Source organism: Pseudophryne corroboree, chromosome 5, assembly GCF_028390025.1.
Source record: "Pseudophryne corroboree isolate aPseCor3 chromosome 5, aPseCor3.hap2, whole genome shotgun sequence".
Lineage (NCBI taxonomy): Eukaryota > Metazoa > Chordata > Amphibia > Anura > Myobatrachidae > Pseudophryne > Pseudophryne corroboree.
Genome location: NC_086448.1, coordinates 73,216,830 through 73,239,879, shown reverse-complemented (window position 1 = coordinate 73,239,879; position 23,050 = coordinate 73,216,830). Strand labels below are relative to the sequence as shown.

The window sequence follows — 23,050 nt, the reverse complement described above, 5'->3', positions numbered from 1 at the left end:
CCCAGATGCTGCCACAGAACCCGCCGGGACCGGGCCGCCATCACATCCGCCATCTTGTCCTGGTATGGACTCTAGCAGTGCTTTTTCCTTTTGCAATAGAGCCTGATCCTGCAACATTTTAATCCTCTTTTTAACTGCAGCCAAAGTGTCATTCAGCTCCCAAAGTTCATCTTTCAGGACAACTCTCTCCCATCTGCTGCTACAGTTACGCCTTCTTTTTTTATAAGTAATGCGAGAGTATATACGGTTCTGCTCCATTCTTAATTCCTCTAGACTCATATTCATGTATTTCTCACTAGAGGATGTTGAATCCTCCAGGCTGCAATCAGAAACCTCAGCATCTCCACCTGCAGCACTAACCCCCGCCTCACCACAGGCAAGTTCATTCACCTTATCACCTCCCTGAGTTACCTCACTCAGAGAGCCGGCATCCTGTGGTTTGGGGGTCTCCAGTTGGGGATCCTGTTTCATCACCGGACCCACAATCACTGGAAACGCTGTACTGTCCAAATCCTCCAGCACTGAGGCTTCCACTGCAATAGGTATGTCAGAATTCCCAGGGCCTCCCTCAGGCCTTGCAGCCTGGGACTCTCCGTCATCCTCCTCCCCAGGAGGATCCATCCTCCCCTGGGAGGCTCCCAGGGGAAACACTGCAGGCTTTTAAGAAGAACCAGGGCCTAGGAGCTTATACACTGTGCACCTGTGTATAATGCCCACATGTATATACTGCTACACCTGTGTATAATGCCCACATGTATATACTGCTGCACCGGTGTATAATGCCCACATGTATATCCTGCTGCACCGGTGTATAATGCCCACATGTATATACTGCTGCACCTGTGTATAAGGCCCACATGTATATACTGCTGCACCTGTGTATAATGCCCACATGTATATACTGCTGCACCTGTGTAAAATGCCCACATGTATATACTGTTGCACCTGTGTATAATGCCCACATGTATATACTGCTGCACCTGTGTAAAATGCCCACATGTATATACTGTTGCACCTGTGTAAAATGCCCACATGTATATGCTGTTGCACCTGTGTAAAGAGCCACATGTATATACTACTGCACCTGTGTATAATGCTCACATGTATATACTGCTGCACCTGTGTATAATGCCACCATATATATACTGCTACCCCTGTGTATAATGTCCACATGTATATACTGCTGCACCTGTGTAAAATGCCCACCTGTATATACTGCTGCACCGGTGTATAATGCCCACATGTATATACTGCTGCACCTGTGCATAAAGCCCACCTGTATATACTGCTGCACCTGTGTATAATGCCCACATGTATATACTGCTGCACCTGTGCATAATGCCCACATGTATATACTGCTGCACCTGTGTATAATGCCCACTTGTATATACTGCTGCACCTGTGTATAATGCTCACATGTATATATTGCTACACCTGTGTATAATGCCCACGTGTATATACTGCTGCACCAGTGCATAATGCTAACCTGTATATACTGCTGCACCTGTGTATAATGCCCACCTGTATATACTGCTGCACCTGTGCATAATGCTCACATGTATATCCTGCTGCACCTGTGTATAATGCCCACATGTATATCCTGCTGCACCTGTGTATAATGCCCACATGTATATCCTGCTGCACCTGTGTATAATGCCCACATTTATATACTGCTGCACCTGTGTATATAATGGCCACATGTACATACTGCTGTACCTGTGTATAATGGCCACATATACTGTGTGTAAATCTGGCTCTGGTACAAGCCAGTGCCTCCTGAACTATTTACCTCACTGCACGTCGCTGGGGCTGGTATATTATATACACTGCTCAAAAAAATAAAGGGAACACTAAAATAACACATCCTAGATCTGAATAAATGAAATATTCTTATTAAATACTTTGTTCTTTACAAGGTGAATGTGCGGACAACAAAATCATACAAAAATTATCAATGGAAATCAAATTTATTAACCCATGGAGGTCTGGATTTGGAGTCACACTCAACATTAAAGTGGAAAAATACACTGTGATGTTAGTGTATTAGAATGCTTAATATTTGTAGACACTCCCTTACTAACATGTGTAAGCCTGAATCTTCAGTGATGGTCCCTAGGACCAGGGGGATGCTGGGAAGTGGGTGGTCCAGTGTGCAGTGTGCCTGGAGTTGGGGATGGAATAAAAAGCACAGCAGTGAACTCACATGTCTCTGTGTCCTGATGACTGGATTTACAAACATATGAACAAAACATACACTACATGCTGATCCAACTTTGATGTAATGTCCTTAAAACAAGCCAAAATGAGGCTCAGTAGTGTGTGTGGCCTCCATGTGCCTGTATGACCTCCCTACAACTCCTGGACAGTCTGTGGTTCAAAGTGGCGTTGGTGGATGGAGCAAGACATGATGTCCCAGATGTGCTCAATTGGATTCAGGTCTGGGGAACGGGCGGGCCAGTCCATAGCATCAATGCCTTCGTCTTGCAGGAACTGCTGACACACTCCAGCCACATGAGGTCTAGCATTGTATTGCATTAGGAGGAACCCAGGGCCAACCGCACCAGCATGGTCTCACAAGGGGTCTGAGGATCTCATCTCGGTACCTAATGGCAGTCAGGCTACCTCTGGCGAGCACATGGAGGGCTGTGCGGCCCCCCAAAGAAATGCCACCCCATACCATTACTGACCCACTGCCAAACCGGTCATGCTGGAGGATGTTGCGGGCAGCAGAACTTTCTCCTTGGCGTCTCCAGACTCTGTCATGCCTGTCACATGTGCTCAGTGAGAACCTGCTTTCATCTGTGAAGAACACAGGGCGCCAGTGGCGAATTTGCCAATCTTGGTGTTCTCTGGCAAATGCCAAACGTCCTGCACGGTGTTGGGCTGTAAGCACAACCCCCACCTGTGGACGTCGGCCCCTCATACCACCCTCATGGAGTCTGTTTCTGATCGTTTGAGTAGACACATGCACATTTGTGGCTTGCTGGAGGTCATTTTGCAGGGCTCTGGCAGTGCTCCTCCTGTTCCTCCTTCCACAAAGGCGGAGGTAGCGGTCCTGCTGCTGGGTTGTTGCCCTCCTACGGCCTCCTCCACATCTCCTGATGTACTCCTGGTAGCGCCTCCATGCTCTGGACACTACGCTGACAGACACAGCAAACCTTCTTGCCACAGCTTTCACATTGCCAGCTTTCAAAAGTGACCAAAACATCAGCCAGAAAACATAGGAGCTGAGAAGTGGTCTGTGGGCACCACCTGCAGAACAACTCCTTTATTGTCTTGCTAATTGCCTATAATTTCCACCTGTTGTCTATTCCATTTGCACAACAGCATGTGAAATTGATTGTCAATCAGTGTTGCTTCCTAAGTGGACATTTTGATTTCACAGAAGTGTGACTTGGAGTTATATTGTGTTGTTTAAGTGTTCCCTTTATTTTTTTGAGCAGTGTATTAAAATAATAATTGTTTCCCCCAAAATGAGTGCAACACCAACAGAAATATATCACGAACGTCTTTGGATGGCTACTGTAAGTGCAGAATGTTAATGTAATCCTTATGTGATATCCTTTTCCTATTTTTTTACTATTCTAGTAAAATAATACATTTTGTAGCCTAACTTGAAATCTCAGATACATACCTACTCCTTTCAAGTACTGGCAGTTAGGAAGGTCTACAGGTTCTACCTCTCTGAAGTAGGTGAATCGGTGGCTGCAAAAATAAGATTAAAAAAAATAATTTGCACATATCACATACACAAGGAATCCAGCTGTTACACAGCACAGCAGCTTGCTCAGTAACTATACCACTCAGCATGGCCAATTGTGCTATACCCGTCTCCCTAAAAAAGATAATTCATATAAAAACACTAAACAAAAAATTAAGTACATTTTGGGGCGCACTGGGCAGGGGTTTTCCAAGCTCGGTCCTTGTGGCATTTTAACATAAAATCTTTTAGCGATATATACTTCAGTACAGGTGGTGAAATCAAAATGACTGAGGGAGTAATTCAGATCTGATCGCTAGGCAGCCCTGTGATCAGATAGTCGCCGCCTACAGGGTGAGTGTATTTTAGCTGTGCAAGTGTGCAATCGCATGTGTAGCAGAGCTGCACAAACTGATTTTGTGCAGTCTCTGCGCAGCCCAGGACTTACTCAGCCGCTGCGATCACATCAGTCTGTCCGACACGGTATCCGTTTGATAGATGGACAGTCAATAGATAGACACCATATGTTAGACTGACATGAGGTCGACAGGGTCAAAAGGTCGACATGAAAATGCTCGACATAAAAAAGATAGACAGATTTTTTTTATGTAACATGTTTTTGGACTATTTCATACTTTCTCTATCCATGTTGGCATAGAGTTTTTTATAAACCTTGTGGCAAGCGCAGCGAGCCACCGTGCCCGAAGCGAGCCCCGCGAGGGTATGCCTTTCTACAATTAGGGGTCCCAGATGACAAAACTATCCACACAAACCACAAAAATGCAAAAAACATGGTGTCTACCTTTTTCATGTCGACCATTTTCATGTCGACCTTTTGACCCTGTCAACCTTTTGGCCTGTTGACCTTTTTCATGTCAACCTTTTGACCCTGTCGACCTTTTGACCCTGTCGACCTAATGTATGTCTAACATATGGTGTCTATCTATTGACTGTCTAACTAGACACTATCTATCTTTCATACCGGAACCGTCCGACACACTCCCTGAAAACGCTTGATCCCGCCTGCATTTTTCCAGACACTCCCAGAAAACCATCAGTTGCCACCCACAAATGCCCTCTTCCTGTCAATCTACTTGCGAACGCCCTTGTGAATGGATCCTTCGCACATTCCCGTCACTGACCGGCGAACCCCGTTGCAGCCGTGCAATGCGCCGGCGCAGTGCGGTGCATACGCGTGCGTGGTTCGGATCTGATCATCCGCTGTGTGAAAACGCACTGCAGCGATCAGATCTGAATGACCCATTGAGACATAAATGAAGTCACCAAAGCTTAGGAATTGATATTCTTACTATCTGGACCGTTAATGTGCTGTGAAATCTGAGAATGAAAAATACTTTATATAGGGAGTGGACCTGTAGAACTGTAGATATCTTCCTGTCCGACTTCAGTGGTGAGTAGCGAACCACCAGAAAGGCAATAAGCTACAAATGGACTATTAAAGACATACAACACAGATGATCAGCACAAACCGGGGGAAATACTTTATGCGCTACTAATGAAAACTGGTTATACAGCTCTGTGTTAGAGTATAGCAATGGCTGCAGAGTGATTCTTACTTGAGTGACTATACTGAAGTCTGTGGTCCTGTGTACTAGGTTATTACTGTTCTGTCTCAGGCGTCTCCTGTGTACTCTCTTATATTTTATTCCTGTTAATCCTCCACATTATTTTATTTAATGAAGTTTAAATGCACTGATCACAGTAAAGATTATTCCATAATCATTCCTGCATATTGATGCTTGAATAAAAAAGCATATGCTGCAGCAAATTATGCGCCCAGGTACAAAACAAAATATTACAATCAATCTTCCGGTGAAATAATGAAAGGATTAAAAGAACATAGGTCTGTTATACCCCTTTTCCACTATCTCAAAAAACACGGGTAAATGCACGGGGGCGCGCATTAGCCATTTACCCATGATGTTTGCTAGTGGAAATGGCTCCCTCAGAACACAGGAATGATCCGGGTAAGGTGTAGTGTAAACGGAAGCCGCGTCAATGCGACACGGCTCCTGTTTACACTGTATGGAAGGGAGGCGCTGGGAGATCATGTGATCTCCCAGCGCCGCCCTTGCCACGTCACCAGCAGCGTCACCAACTCGGCAATATGCCGGGATGGTGACTTCTGATGGGAAAGGTGCCGATGCGGGTCACAGCCGGGTAGTACCCGTGTCAGGCTCCCGGCTGCAACCTGCATCGTAGATGGAAAAAGGGTATAAGGCATATAAAGCTCCAAGGTAACAAATGTGTTATCCTGAATGGCAGAATGGTGATAGACAGACCCATAGTGAATGAATAAATATATTTTCATGACACTACAAAGGAACAGTGAGACTAAGCAGGGTCATTCCGAGTTAATCGCTCGCTGGTTACTTTTAGCAGCCGTGCAAATGCATAGTCGCCGCCCACGGGGGAGTGTATTTCCATTTTGCAGGAGTGCGAACGCATGTGCAGCAGTCCGGCTGCAAACACATTTTGTGCAAAACAAGACCAGCCCTGTAGTTACTTATCCTGTGCGATGTTTGCTGCGACGAGTGACACGGTAATGACGTCAGATACCAGCCCAGCAAATGCCCGGCCACGCCTGCGTTTTTCCAAACAGTCCCAGAAAACGGTCAGTTGACACCCAGAAACGCCCTCTTTCTGTCAATCTCCTTGCGTTCGGCTGTGCGATTGGAATCGTCGCTAGAACCTGTGCAAAACCACAATGGACTTCGTACCCGTGCAACGCGCGTGCGCACTGCGGTGCATGCGCAGATTAGCCGTTTTTTTCACTGATCGCTACGCAGCGAACAACGGCAGCTAGCGATCAACTCGGAATGACCCCCAAAGTACATACAGGGCCTGATTCAGAGATGGAAACAAAGCCAATGTTTCATGGAACTGTACTGCGTTTGCATTGCGCATGAGTCAAGGTGTGGCTGCAATTTCACATGCAAGTAGAAAAGAATCACTTATTCTCTGAGATGATGGTATCATTCTTGGTTCCGGTATGAATGGTCGACCATGTTATGGTCGACAGTCATTAGGTCGACCACTATTGGTCGACATTGACATGGTCGACATGGACACATGGTCGATACATGAAAATGGTCGACACATGAAAGGTCGACACATGAAAAGGTCGACATGAGTTTTTTAACTTTTTTTGGTGTCGTTTTTTGCGTAAAGTGACTGGGAATCCCAATTAGTGCACCGCGTCCCCTCGCATGGTGCCTTCGCTCCGCTACCGCTTCGCTCAGCACACTTTACCGTTCCAATCGTAGTCCATGTGGATCGTAAAGTATGGAAAAGTTCCCCAAAAGAAAAAAAAGTTAAAAAAACTCATGTCGACCTTTTCATGTGTCGACCTTTCACGTGTCGACCATTTTCACGTGTCGACCATGTGTCCATGTCGACCATGTCAATGTCGACCAATAGTGGTCGACCTAATGACTGTTGACCATAACATGGTCGACCATATGAACGGATGCCATCATTCTTTGTGATGCGAACGTACCAAGATATATACTGTATACTGTGTACTTACTGAGCTGATAAACCCCTGTCCATTAGGAAGAATATCTATATAAATTGACTCAGGTACTAATTAAGTCACCTGTGGCCAAGGATGGATATACGGAACCCTCAAGGTGCCTTGTGTACTGCATTTTGGAACCTCAGAATCAGCCTATTTTGCAACACAAGTAAGTGGCAAATACTGGATCAGACACAATTCTCCCTAATCATGTTGTCATGGTGCCATTGATACCTCATAGCAGCAAGACGCCCATCTTTGGCTGGACAGTCTAGCGCTTGCAATCTCTATACCAAAAAGGTAGTGTCAGGGTTTGCTTTGATGTGGGTCTCAACTCTCAACTGATGAAAACCTGAAGTATATGATGACAGCCAGGCACTGTGTCGGACTGTGGCATGAAGGTCCAACCAGGAAATGCAGCGGTAGTGGCGCTAGCTTTAGGGGTGTGGCCAGACTCAAGAGATCCATTAGAGAGGGAATGCAAAGAACTGGGCCTATTTATAAAGAAGGGGACATGGGTGTGTCAGGACTGTTTGGCAGGAGGGCTAATCTTGGTGTAGTTTCTATAGAAACAAACCAAGCTTCCATCCATGATCCTGCTCCACCAAGTTACTGACCCGCTAGTAGAGTAACAATTTATAATTTGAGTGCAGGTCTGAAACATGACCCATAGAGGAGAGGGTGGGACCTCAGGCGGTCAGCGGTGCAAGAATGCGGGTACGCTCGGGTACGGAGTACCCTTAAGAATTTGGCTGTGGGTACGCAGTACCACCTGCCACACACTTTGCCATTACCACAATTATAATGTGCCACAAAGCAACAAGACCATGGTTCTTGGCAGCATGACGGCTCCTCCCACTTTGTCACGGTTACTGGGAGTGTGACAGTGGGTGTATTTTCCTGTTATAATGGAGGCATTACTATATATTGTTATTAAATTGGGGGCATTACTATATATTTCTATTATACTGAAGGCATTACTATATATTTTTAGCCTTGCCTCCAGATAAAAAAAAGGGGGGGGGGGGGGGCTGTCGTGTGGCCATGCCGCTAGTGTCATGTAGCCACTTCCACTAGCAGCATTTGACCACACCCCCTCACAACACATGTCACGCCCATTTTCGGCACTCAGTACCACTAAGAAAATATTTCTACTTGTACCACTGCAGGTGGTGGAACGCACCAGGGATTTCCCCTGTATACCAGAGGGCCAGCCCAACTGCGGCCAGGCACATGCAGAACCCATATGGCTTTTTTGTAACTCTATCAGCTCAGTTCTCCTATCTTTAGAAGGCTGGGTACAGTTCCCCCATTATTTTTTACATTCCGCTCCACATAGCCTGCTATTGTGTAATCTTTGCCTGCATTATAACTCCTTTCCGGCTCCGTAGATGCGATTGATACGCATACGACTCTGCGTTGTCCGTACATACATGTCACCACTTTTGGAGCATCTGCAGTGCAAATTCATGCAAGATAGGCTCTGCAAATGGGTGCACATTTAACTCTGTCTCAGAGAAGTACTGCTATCAAGGGCTATGGGACTATTCACAGACTGTACTGGATACATCAACTGTGCAGCTAGCGGATGGCGCTGGCTCACCTGAGACACAAAGTATGAGTGTCCAGTCTTCACTAGGAACCCCAGCAAGGTGGTGATGCACTTCATGGTGAGACACCAACAGGCCACAGTCCCCAGGTTCACCATGCTAGGCAGCTGCTGATATAAGAAGGACCAGAAAGCAAGGGACAAGTCACAATTATCGTCAGAGACAGGGCATCAGAACCTGAAAAATATTGTCCCTTCCATAAGCGTCACCTTTTTCACATTTTGTGCATATGAAAAAATTGGACATTTGTGCAAAAATTGCATTTGTGGGAGCTGAACTAATTCATTTTAGTATCGATGTTTACTAACTGGTCCACAAGGCAAAGTCATTTCATACTACGTTGGACAGGTGAGTAGAAGAAAGGCAAATCGAGGGTCTATGTAGAGCAAGTGGAGCCAAAATTATACAATTCACATAGAATGAAAACATTGGCCCTGGCCACTACTCACGGATCCGGGAATTTCAGCATTATGCTTCCATCCTGCCCATTTCACTAGAAAGCAGGTGGTATGCGAGTGGATCCCCCCCGTCCCCAAACCCTCTACCCCCAACATCCCCCCGGTGGTCTAGGGGACGTCCTGAAAATGGAAGACTCTCCTGGACAGACAGGAAGAGTATTAAAGTATGGGGTAGCCATGTCTAGATTAGTCACCTCCTCCAATTTAAGTCATTTATGAATTTCCACCAAAGTATCTTTCCTTTATACCTCATTCTTTGGAGAACGCAGTGAGCACATGGCACTTCTTGTACTTTGTTGACACTGTACTTCATATGATTTTATATGGGGATTACAGCAACGATTTAAGTTCAAAGGTTTCACAGCTCCTTGGTCATGTGCGCTCAGCTTGGCAGACTTTCTAAGTGTGGAACCAACCATGCGATAAAACAGGATCAGGAGCCAAATTGGCATTTTTGGGAATTAGTTGAGAAATGTAATGGGAGGGCCCAATTCACACAATTCTATTGCCCGCTGAGATTAGTTTATTTACTTCGCTATTTCGTACAACAATAGATCTAGAGGCTAATTTACATTATGTGCTGCAGGGAGAGAGAGAGGGAATCATATTTCCCAGAGCCTAATTTAGAGTTGTTATAGGGGTGTAACCTAAAATGCAGCGTTAAACCACAGAAAGCTGGTATTTGTATACAGTAGAGATGAGCGGGTTCGGTTTCTCTGAATCCGAACCCGCACGAACTTCGTGTTTTTTTTCACGGGTCCGAGCGACTCGGATCTTCCCGCCTTGCTCGGTTAACCCGAGCGCGCCCGAACGTCATCATGACGCTGTCGGATTCTCGCGAGACTCGGATTCTATATAAGGAGCCGCGCGTCGCCGCCATTTTCACACGTGCATTGAGATTGATAGGGAGAGGACGTGGCTGGCGTCCTCTCCATTTAGATTAGGAGAGAGAGAGAGAGATTGACCTGAGGCTGATACTGTAGAAGAGAGTGCAGAGTTTAGTGACTGACCACAGTGACCACCAGCAGTGCAGTTGTTTTATTTAATATATCCGTTCTCTGCCTGAAAAAAACGGTACACACAGTGACTCAGTCACATACCATATCTGTGTGCACTGCTCAGCCCAGTGTGCTGCATGCCTGCATCATCTATGTATATATTATATATCTGACTGTGCTCAGCTCACACAGCTTATAATTGTGGGGGAGACTGGGGAGCACTGCAGTGCCAGTTATAGGTTATAGCAGGAGCCAGGAGTACAAGACAGTCACATACCATATCTGTGTGCACTGCTCAGCCCAGTGTGCTGCATCATCTATGTATATATTATATATCTGACTGTGCTCAGCTCACACAGCTTATAATTGTGGGGGAGACTGGGGAGCACTGCAGTGCCAGTTATAGGTTATAGCAGGAGCCAGGAGTACATATTATATTAAAATTAAACAGTGCACACTTTTGCTGCAGGAGTGCCACTGCCAGTGTGACTGACCAGTGACCTGACCACACTGACCACCAGTATAGTTAGTAGTATACTATATTGTGATTGCCTGAAAAAGTTAAACACTCGTCGTGTGACTTCACTTGTGTGGTGTTTTTTTTTTTATTCTATAAAAAACTCATTCTGCTGACAGACAGTGTCCAGCAGGTCCGTCATTATATAATATATATACCTGTCCGGCTGCAGTAGTGATATATATATATTTTTTATATCATTATTTATCATCCAGTCGCAGCAGACACAGTACGGTAGTTCACGGCTGTAGCTACCTCTGTGTCGGCACGCGGCAGTCCATCCATAATTGTATACCACCTACCCGTGGTTTTTTTTTCTTTCTTCTTTATACATACATACTACTACATCTCTTTATCAACCAGTCTATATTAGCAGCAGACACAGTACAGTACTTTAGTTCACGGCTGTGGCTACCTCTGTGTCGGCACTCGGCAGTCCGTCCATAATTGTATACCACCTAACCGTGGTTTTTTTTTCTTTCTTCTTTATACATACATACTACGACATCTCTTTATCAACCAGTCTATATTAGCAGCAGACACAGTACAGTACGGTAGTTCACGGCTGTGGCTACCTCTGTGTCGGCACTCGGCAGTCCGTCCATAATTGTATACCACCTAACCGTGGTTTTTTTTTTCTTTCTTCTTCATACATACATACTACGACATCTCTTTATCAACCAGTCTATATTAGCAGCAGACACAGTACAGTACGGTAGTTCACGGCTGTGGCTACCTCTGTGTCGGCACTAGGCAGTCCGTCCATAATTGTATACCACCTAACCGTGGTTTTTTTTTCTTTCTTCTTTATACATACATACTACGACATCTCTTTATCAACCAGTCTATATTAGCAGCAGACACAGTACAGTACGGTAGTTCACGGCTGTGGCTACCTCTGTGTCGGCACTCGGCAGTCCGTCCATAATTGTATACCACCTACCCGTGGTTTTTTTTTCTTTCTTCTTTATACATACATACTACTACATCTCTTTATCAACCAGTCTATATTAGCAGCAGACACAGTACAGTACGGTAGTTCACGGCTGTGGCTACCTCTGTGTCGGCACTCGGCAGTCCGTCCATAATTGTATACCACCTAACCGTGGTTTTTTTTTCTTTCTTCTTCATACATACATACTACGACATCTCTTTATCAACCAGTCTATATTAGCAGCAGACACAGTACAGTACGGTAGTTCACGGCTGTGGCTACCTCTGTGTCGGCACTCGGCAGTCCGTCCATAATTGTATACCACCTAACCGTGGTTTTTTTTTCTTTCTTCTTCATACATACATACTACGACATCTCTTTATCAACCAGTCTATATTAGCAGCAGACACAGTACGGTAGTTCACGGCTGTAGCTACCTCTGTGTCGGCACTCGGCAGTCCGTCCATAATTGTATACTAGTATCCATCCATCTCCATTGTTTACCTGAGGTGCCTTTTAGTTGTGCCTATTAAAATATGGAGAACAAAAATGTTGAGGTTCCAAAATTAGGGAAAGATCAAGATCCACTTCCACCTCGTGCTGAAGCTGCTGCCACTAGTCATGGCCGAGACGATGAAATGCCAGCAACGTCGTCTGCCAAGGCCGATGCCCAATGTCATAGTACAGAGCATGTCAAATCCAAAACACCAAATATCAGTAAAAAAAGGACTCCAAAACCTAAAATAAAATTGTCGGAGGAGAAGCGTAAACTTGCCAATATGCCATTTACCACACGGAGTGGCAAGGAACGGCTGAGGCCCTGGCCTATGTTCATGGCTAGTGGTTCAGCTTCACATGAGGATGGAGGCACTCAGCCTCTCGCTAGAAAAATGAAAAGACTCAAGCTGGCAAAAGCAGTAGCACCGCAAAGAACTGTGCGTTCTTCGAAATCCCAAATCCACAAGGAGAGTCCAATTGTGTCGGTTGCGATGCCTGACCTTCCCAACACTGGACGTGAAGAGCATGCGCCTTCCACCATTTGCACGCCCCCTGCAAGTGCTGGAAGGAGCACCCGCAGTCCAGTTCCTGATAGTCAGATTGAAGATGTCAGTGTTGAAGTACACCAGGATGAGGAGGATATGGGTGTTGCTGGCGCTGGGGAGGAAATTGACCAGGAGGATTCTGATGGTGAGGTGGTTTGTTTAAGTCAGGCACCCGGGGAGACACCTGTTGTCCGTGGGAGGAATATGGCCGTTGACATGCCTGGTGAAAATACCAAAAAAATCAGCTCTTCGGTGTGGAACTATTTCAACAGAAATGCGGACAACAGGTGTCAAGCCGTGTGTTCCCTTTGTCAAGCTGTAATAAGTAGGGGTAAGGACGTTAACCACCTCGGAACATCCTCCCTTATACGTCACCTGCAGCGCATTCATAATAAGTCAGTGACAAGTTCAAAAACTTTGGGTGACAGCGGAAGCAGTCCACTGACCAGTAAATCCCTTCCTCTTGTAACCAAGCTCACGCAAACCACCCCACCAACTCCCTCAGTGTCAATTTCCTCCTTCCCCAGGAATGCCAATAGTCCTGCAGGCAATGTCACTGGCAATTCTGACGAGTCCTCTCCTGCCTGGGATTCTTCCGATGCATCCTTGCGTGTAACGCCTACTGCTGCTGGCGCTGCTGTTGTTGCTGCTGGGAGTCGATGGTCATCCCAGAGGGGAAGTCGTAAGCCCACTTGTACTACTTCCAGTAAGCAATTGACTGTTCAACAGTCCTTTGCGAGGAAGATGAAATATCACAGCAGTCATCCTGCTGCAAAGCGGATAACTGAGGCCTTGACAACTATGTTGGTGTTAGACGTGCGTCCGGTATCCGCCGTTAGTTCACAGGGAACTAGACAATTTATTGAGGCAGTGTGCCCCCGTTACCAAATACCATCTAGGTTCCACTTCTCTAGGCAGGCGATACCGAGAATGTACACGGACGTCAGAAAAAGACTCACCAGTGTCCTAAAAAATGCAGTTGTACCCAATGTCCACTTAACCACGGACATGTGGACAAGTGGAGCAGGGCAGGGTCAGGACTATATGACTGTGACAGCCCACTGGGTAGATGTATGGACTCCCGCCGCAAGAACAGCAGCGGCGGCACCAGTAGCAGCATCTCGCAAACGTCAACTCTTTCCTAGGCAGGCTACGCTTTGTATCACCGGTTTCCAGAATACGCACACAGCTGAAAACCTCTTACGGCAACTGAGGAAGATCATCGCGGAATGGCTTACCCCAATTGGACTCTCCTGTGGATTTGTGGCATCGGACAACGCCAGCAATATTGTGTGTGCATTAAATATGGGCAAATTCCAGCACGTCCCATGTTTTGCACATACCTTGAATTTGGTGGTGCAGAATTATTTAAAAAACGACAGGGGCGTGCAAGAGATGCTGTCGGTGGCCAGAAAAATTGCGGGACACTTTCGGCGTACAGGCACCACGTACAGAAGACTGGAGCACCACCAAAAACTACTGAACCTGCCCTGCCATCATCTGAAGCAAGAAGTGGTAACGAGGTGGAATTCAACCCTCTATATGCTTCAGAGGTTGGAGGAGCAGCAAAAGGCCATTCAAGCCTATACAATTGAGCACGATATAGGAGGTGGAATGCACCTGTCTCAAGCGCAGTGGAGAATGATTTCAACGTTGTGCAAGGTTCTGATGCCCTTTGAACTTGCCACACGTGAAGTCAGTTCAGACACTGCCAGCCTGAGTCAGGTCATTCCCCTCATCAGGCTTTTGCAGAAGAAGCTGGAGACATTGAAGGAGGAGCTAACACGGAGCGATTCCGCTAGGCATGTGGGACTTGTGGATGGAGCCCTTAATTCGCTTAACAAGGATTCACGGGTGGTCAATCTGTTGAAATCAGAGCACTACATTTTGGCCACCGTGCTCGATCCTAGATTTAAAGCCTACCTTGGATCTCTCTTTCCGGCAGACACAAGTCTGCTGGGGTTGAAAGACCTGCTGGTGAGAAAATTGTCAAGTCAAGCGGAACGCGACCTGTCAACATCTCCTCCTTCACATTCTCCCGCAACTGGGGGTGCGAGGAAAAGGCTCAGAATTCCGAGCCCACCCGCTGGCGGTGATGCAGGGCAGTCTGGAGCGACTGCTGATGCTGACATCTGGTCCGGACTGAAGGACCTGACAACGATTACGGACATGTCGTCTACTGTCACTGCATATGATTCTCTCACCATTGAAAGAATGGTGGAGGATTATATGAGTGACCGCATCCAAGTAGGCACGTCACACAGTCCATACTTATACTGGCAGGAAAAAGAGGCAATTTGGAGGCCATTGCACAAACTGGCTTTATTCTACCTAAGTTGCCCTCCCACAAGTGTGTACTCCGAAAGAGTGTTTAGTGCCGCCGCTCACCTTGTCAGCAATCGGCGTACGAGGTTACATCCAGAAAATGTGGAGAAGATGATGTTCATTAAAATGAATTATAATCAATTCCTCCGCGGAGACATTGACCAGCAGCAATTGCCTCCACAAAGTACACAGGGAGCTGAGATGGTGGATTCCAGTGGGGACGAATTGATAATCTGTGAGGAGGGGGATGTACACGGTGATATATCGGAGGGTGATGATGAGGTGGACATCTTGCCTCTGTAGAGCCAGTTTGTGCAAGGAGAGATTAATTGCTTCTTTTTCGGTGGGGGTCCAAACCAACCCGTCATTTCAGTCACAGTCGTGTGGCAGACCCTGTCACTGAAATGATGGGTTGGTTAAAGTGTGCATGTCCTGTTTATACAACATAAGGGTGGGTGGGAGGGCCCAAGGACAATTCCATCTTGCACCTCTTTTTTCTTTCATTTTTCTTTGTGTCATGTGCTGTTTGGGGAGTGTTTTTTGGAAGGGCCATCCTGCGTGACACTGCAGTGACACTCCTAGATGGGCCAGGTGTTTGTGTCGGCCACTAGGGTCGCTTATCTTACTTACACAGCTACCTCATTGCGCCTCTTTTTTTCTTCTTTGCGTCATGTGCTGTTTGGGGAGTGTTTTTTGGAAGGGCCATCCTGCGTGACACTGCAGTGCCACTCCTAGATGGGCCAGGTGTTTGTGTCGGCCACTAGGGTCGCTTATCTTACTCACACAGCTACCTCATTGCGCCTCTTTTTTTCTTCTTTGCGTCATGTGCTGTTTGGGGAGTGTTTTTTGGAAGGGCCATCCTGCGTGACACTGCAGTGCCACTCCTAGATGGGCCAGGTGTTTGTGTCGGCCACTAGGGTCGCTTATCTTACTCACACAGCTACCTCATTGCGCCTCTTTTTTTCTTCTTTGCATCATGTGCTGTTTGGGGAGTGTTTTTTGGAAGGGCCATCCTGCGTGACACTGCAGTGCCACTCCTAGATGGGCCAGGTGTTTGTGTCGGCCACTAGGGTCGCTTATCTTACTCACACATCTACCTCATTGCGCCTCTTTTTTTCTTCTTTGCGTCATGTGCTGTTTGGGGAGTGTTTTTTGGAAGGGCCATTCTGCGTGACACTGCAGTGCCACTCCTAGATGGGCCAGGTGTTTGTGTCGGCCACTAGGGTCGCTTATCTTACTCACACAGTCAGCTACCTCATTGCGCCTCTTTTTTTCTTTGCGTCATGTGCTGATTGGGGAGGGTTTTTTGGAAGGGACATCCTGCGTGACACTGCAGTGCCACTCCTAAATGGGCCCGGTGTTTGTGTCGGCCACTAGGGTCGCTAATCTTACTCACACAGTCAGCTACCTCATTGCGCCTCTTTTTTTCTTTGCGTCATGTGCTGATTGGGGAGGGTTTTTTGGAAGGGACATCCTGCGTGACACTGCAGTGCCACTCCTAAATGGGCCCGGTGTTTGTGTCGGCCACTAGGGTCGCTAATCTTACTCACACAGTCAGCTACCTCATTGCGCCTCTTTTTTTCTTTGCGTCATGTGCTGATTGGGGAGGGTTTTTTGGAAGGGACATCCTGCGTGACACTGCAGTGCCACTCCTAAATGGGCCCGGTGTTTGTGTCGGCCACTAGGGTCGCTAATCTTACTCACACAGTCAGCTACCTCATTGCGCCTCTTTTTTTCTTTGCGTCATGTGCTGATTGGGGAGGGTTTTTTGGAAGGGACATCCTGCGTGACACTGCAGTGTCACTCCTAAATGGGCCCGGTGTTTGTGTCGGCCACTAGGGTCGCTAATCTTACTCACACAGTCAGCTACCTCATTGCGCCTCTTTTTTTCTTTGCGTCATGTGCTGATTGGGGAGGGTTTTTTGGAAGGGACATCCTGCGTGACACTGCAGTGCCACTCCTAAATGGGCCCGGTGTTTGTGTCGGCCACTAGGGTCGCTAATCTTACTCACACAGTCAGCTACCTCATTGCGCCTCTTTTTTTCTTTGCGTCATGTGCTGATTGGGGGGGGGTTTTTGGAAGGGACATCCTGCGTGACACTGCAGTGCCACTCCTAAATGGGCCCGGTGTTTGTGTCGGCCACTAGGGTCGCTAATCTTACTCACACAGTCAGCTACCTCATTGCGCCTCTTTTTTTCTTTGCGTCATGTGCTGATTGGGGAGGGTTTTTTGGAAGGGACATCCTGCGTGACACTGCAGTGCCACTCCTAAATGGGCCCGGTGTTTGTGTCGGCCACTAGGGTCGCTAATCTTACTCACACAGTCAGCTACCTCATTGCGCCTCTTTTTTTCTTTGCGTCATGTGCTGATTGGGGAGGGTTTTTTGGAAGGGACATCCTGCGTGACACTGCAGTGCCACTCCTAAATGGGCCCGGTGTTTGTGTCGGCCACTAGGGTCGCTAATCTTACTCACACAGTCAGCTACCTCATTGCGCCTCTTTTTTTCTTTGCGTCATGTGCTGATTGGGGAGGGTTTTTTGGAAGGGACATCCTGCGTGACACTGCAGTGCCACTCCTAAATGGGCCCGGTGTTTGTGTCGGCCACTAGGGTCGCTAATCTTACTCACACAGTCAGCTACCTCATTGCGCCTCTTTTTTTCTTTGCGTCATGTGCTGATTGGGGAGGGTTTTTTGGAAGGGACATCCTGCGTGACACTGCAGTGCCACTCCTAAATGGGCCCGGTGTTTGTGTCGGCCACTAGGGTCGCTAATCTTACTCACACAGTCAGCTACCTCATTGCGCCTCTTTTTTTCTTTGCGTCATGTGCTGATTGGGGAGGGTTTTTTGGAAGGGACATCCTGCGTGACACTGCAGTGCCACTTCTAAATGGGCCCGGTGTTTGTGTCGGCCACTAGGGTCGCTAATCTTACTCACACAGTCAGCTACCTCATTGCGCCTCTTTTTTTCTTTGCGTCATGTGCTGATTGGGGAGGGTTTTTTGGAAGGGACATCCTGCGTGACACTGCAGTGCCACTCCTAAATGGGCCCGGTGTTTGTGTCGGCCACTAGGGTCGCTAATCTTACTCACACAGTCAGCTACCTCATTGCGCCTCTTTTTTCCTTTGCGTCATGTGCTGATTGGGGAGGGTTTTTGGAAGGGACATCCTGCGTGACACTGCAGTGCCACTCCTAGATGGGCCAGGTGTTTGTGTCGGCCACTAGTGTCGCTTAGCTTAGTCATCCAGCGACCTTGGTGCAAATTTTAGGACTAAAAATAATATTGTGAGGTGTGAGGTATTCAGAATAGACTGAAAATGAGTGGAAATTATGGTTTTTGAGGTTAATAATAATATGGGATCAAAATGACCCCCAAATTCTATGATTTAAGCTGTTTTTTAGGGTTTTTTGAAAAAAACACCCGAATCCAAAACACACCCGAATCCGACAAAAAAAATTCGGTGAGGTTTTGCCAAAACGCGGTCGAACCCAAAACACGGCCGCGGAACCGAACCCAAAACCAAAACACAAAACCCGAAAAATTTCAGGCGCTCATCTCTAGTATACAGTACATGCCCTTAATGCAAAAAAAAAAAGTTGCACCTCCTAATTCAACATGGTTTGCTTGGCTGCAGGTATTGCACCTGGGCAAACTTTGCTGAATTGCACACAAGTCTGCAGATGGATCTCACGATTTTTACTGCACATGCACCAAAGCTTAACTTTTAGCAACTATGGGCAATTCAGAGTCATATGACTCACAGCCACATCTTCCCTTGCAGCTGTGCGGGTATAACTGGGTGGCAACGGGCATTCATGAGCGGGCGTATCACGGCCACGGAGATGGGATAGCGGTCTATTTAGTATTGTGCACACTAGCTAGGGGCAGATGTATTAACCTGAAGAAGGCATAAGGAAGTGATAAACCAGTGATATGTGCAAGGTGATAAAGGCAGCAGCCAATCAGATCCTAACTGTTAATTTACATATTGCATCTGATTGGCTGCTGCCTTTATCACCATGCACTCATCACTGGTTATCACTCCTGTCAAAGTCAGAAAAATATCTCTATACACACTGCCATATTTGCACCTCATACACGTCCGCGCTGCGCATGCGTACGCTCTCCCGTGCGTGCGCATACTCACAGTCGCGGGCACCCGCAGGCGCACGGTATGCGTATTTACGGTAGAGTTTATGTGATCGTAGCGTGCGACTCAATCGTTACATATTTTAACTATATAATGTATTTTGTAGATCATGGTCCCTTTGATAGATTCTGAAAGTTTAGTTAATATAGCATGTTCCTGGACAGAGGGATCCCTCTTTGTATTGTACGAAGGGTCTAACAGGAGTCATACAGTGGTGTTTAGTACCCATCGGAAGAGTATTTAATTAGCAATATTCCGGTGTTGGTTTGGAGCGGATTAATCGCTCGTGCGAATAGTTATGGACATAAGAAGTTTATGTCCATTTACTATTATTTGCTCTTACTTAGCCATGCGGCGGGAAACCCAGTATCCCACCCACCTGAGCTGTTGGAAATCGTCACAGCCCACCTGTATGAATCAACCTATGACCTTTTGTTATAATGCGAAGCCGAATTCCTGTGTCCAATGAACAATGAGATTGTAGGGACCATTGAATTGTATTGTGTGTGGGGCATAAATAGACAAGCCGATCACATCCAGCTCACTCTTCAACGGTTATCATTGCTGAAAATCGGGAGCTGGATGTCCAGAGGCGCATGCGATCGTTCCCCTTGTGCGTAAGTGTTTCTCCGCAACCATATTGTTCTTACTGTTATTGTGAGCCATTTCTCTCTATTTCTCTCTCTTCTCCTCTTTCTCTCTTATTTTCCCTTAAAACGTAATTGTATTGTATTGTATTTCCTGTGTAGTTATCTGGTTAGGTAGTCTATGTTATATTGTAGTGTATGACTTGTATTGTGTTAATTCTTTTGCAAGTATATCATTCATAATATATATATATTAGGCGTTGGACCCTAAGCCCAGGTATCTGTGTATTTCTTATAGTGTTTAGTATTCTCAGAGCGTCGGTGACGCTCGAACAGCATTTGAGTTAATAAGGTTACACTAGGTTGCATCTACACCCTATTTCTACACTAAGGTTTTACTGCATAATATACTGTTTATGGTTTAGATATAAAGGTTTAACATTGTGAGCGTCAGCGCCGCTGGTGATCTCCTCGTGGTCCCGAGCGTCCGCTACGCTATAGCGAATCATTACGACAGACGGCAGCCTATAGCGTGCCTGCCTGTGATCTCTTGGCCGTGAGCGAACGTGACGCTTGAGCGTCTCGACTACGGCTAAGCGATTGCTACGCAACGAGCGTACCCTTACGGTACTCCATACGTGAATAACGTACAGTGTTCTTAGACCTCATAAAGGGTTTTATATAAGATAAATATTTAGCTTTATCACTCCCTTATGCCCTCTCCAGGTTAATACATCTGCCCCTCTGAGCCAGTTGATTTTAGCCAGATGTCTTCCAAATCATAGGGCTGGGGCAATTGTGCACTGATAGTGATAGAAGCTACTGTAACAAGAGGTTGGAGAGGGGCTAAGTGACCTCAGAATACAGAGGGATGGAATCCGGCCACAGATTGTGTGCAACTCTGGGTCAGCCCCTCATGTGTTCATACAACTGTGTCTGGCATACAGGCCTGAGGTTAGGGGTCAGGTCTGAATCTTACATTATTTATCAGAAGGTGAATTTTCCTGGTCCAATACATAACTATTAAATACCTCCCAGTTGTTCCCAGTGTAGGTTCTGTCTTGCCTTTCCGATCACGGTTGCTTTGTTTGACTGGATCAGCCAGGCAGTAGGGGAGGTAAAGGTACAGTACATAGGAGAGCAGAGGTGAATGGGTGGCGCACAGGCCTGAGGTTAGGGGTCTGGTCTGTATCTTATATTATTTATGAGAAGGTGAAGTTTCACTTGTCCAATACATAGCTATTTCATACCTCCCAATTGTCCCAGGTTAGGCCGGATAGTCCTTCTTGAGGGTTCTGTCTTGCCTTCTGACCAGGGTGGCTTTGACTCAATCAGCCAGGCAGTAGGGGAGGTAAAGGTACAGTACATAGGAGAGCGGCGGTGAATGGGTGGTGCACACCTGTCACGGAGTGCGCAGTGTTGTGAGGGAAGGGAAAGCGTCAGGGGGGTGGTCCAATGTATCAGGAGCACTGGTCACAGCCAAGAATGCATGCCCATACCCCCTTGTTGTGAGTGCACCACCACACATCCACATGTCCCAATTCACCAGTAGAAAATATTGAGAGGAATGATGCACAGAGCCAGACCAAACGAGGAGCGAGAGGAATTTAAGACTTAAGGAGGGAGTAGACGAAAATGATACAACGGTCAGCATCTGGTGACCTTTCTGCCCTGTTATTGTGGCATTAAGCAGGCGTGAGAGTGCAATAATAGCATAAAACAATGCTGGCTGCACTCCTATTCCCTCTAAGCACCAGTTTCATTGCACATTTGCACAGCCACAGAGTACAGGCGCTTACAGGCCCTCATTCCGAGTTGTTCGCTCTCTAGCTGCTTTTAGCAGCATTGCACACGCTAGGCCACCGCCCTCTGGGAGTGTATCTTAGCTTAGCAGAATAGCAAACGAAAGATTAGCAGAATTGCTCGAAAATCTTTTCCTGCAGTTTCTGAGTAGCTCCAGACCTACTCCTAGATTGCAATCACCTTAGTTCCTGCTTTGACGTCACAAACACGCCCTGCGTTCGGCCAGCCACTCCCCCGTTTCCCCAGCCACTCCCGCGTTTTAGCCTGACAAGCCTGCGTTTTTTAGCACACTCCCTGAAAACGGTCAGTTTCCGCCCAGAAACACCCACTTCCTGTCAATCACACACCGATCAGCAGAGCGACTGAAAAGCGTCGCTCGCCCCTGTGTAAAATTGCTTAGTTTTGTGCGAAATTACTTGGCGCGTGTGCCCTGCGGCCCATACGCATGCGCAGAACAGCCGGTTTTTAGCCTGTTCACTATGCTGTGAAAAACGTCAGCGAGCGATCAACTCGGAATGACCCCCACAGAGAGTAGTCACCAAGCGTTTATATTGTCATCTCTGAGAGGGGAACAAGCAGCAGCAGCAGCAGCCAAGCCTAGACACAGAGCTGAGCGACACATTCCAGGCATCACACACAATTTAGTAACCCCCGACCCCCCCCCCCCCCCCCCCCCCCTTCCTGCTTCCTCTCAGATGGCATCAGTAATCTCACAGATGGTTTCCAGTATGAAAAAGTTAGGCCTTAAAGCCGGGCGCGCACTGGAGCGATGTCGGGCTGATTTGTCATTCCGTTACGACAAAACACCTACATCGCTCAGTGTGTGCGCTCAATAGGTGAGAAGTAATAGCGTCTGAGATTGCCGGAGGTGCGGGATGCCGGGCGAAACAATTGCCGGAGGTGTGGGATTCCTGGCAAAACTATGCTTTATAAATGACTGCTGCTTTAAAAAACCATCCGAGATCGCCCGCCTTCCCACGCTATTGCATCTCACCTAATAAGCACGCTTCCACAGTCGTCGGGTTTGATGTGCTGCACATCACACCTAGCAATATCGCTAGCAATTTGGTGCATATCGTGGAGTGTCTACGGTGATCTGGACAACAAACAAAAGACCGATTTGACGTCACCTCCATGCCACTCCTTTCAAGGGGATCCTAACGACGGTTGTTCTAGTGTGTACAGGAGCAACGATAAATCGCATGCGACCAAACAACGCAATATACCGTATGGTCGTTAGCAAGCTTGCAGTGTGTGTATGCTCAATTTGGCTCGTTCTGAGCTCAAGGGAAATCATCAGCAAAGTCAGAATGATTGGCGATCGCTGCAGTGTGTACCCAGCCTAATTGTATCGCTCCATTAATGTGTCATTATCACCATCTAGAGG

At 47.0% G+C, this 23,050-nt stretch overlaps 1 protein-coding gene across 1 annotated transcript in view; it reads right to left on the bottom strand.

The window, feature by feature from the left end:
• The window catches only part of LOC134927210 (serum paraoxonase/arylesterase 2-like), a 106,215-nt gene that overhangs the window by 76,873 nt on the left and 6,292 nt on the right, over positions 1-23,050 (bottom strand). Inside the window, exon 2 of the mRNA XM_063921369.1 lies at positions 3,635-3,705. Within this exon, the coding sequence (XP_063777439.1) occupies positions 3,635-3,705 (71 nt within the window). The remainder of the gene's footprint in view (positions 1-3,634; positions 3,706-23,050) is intronic.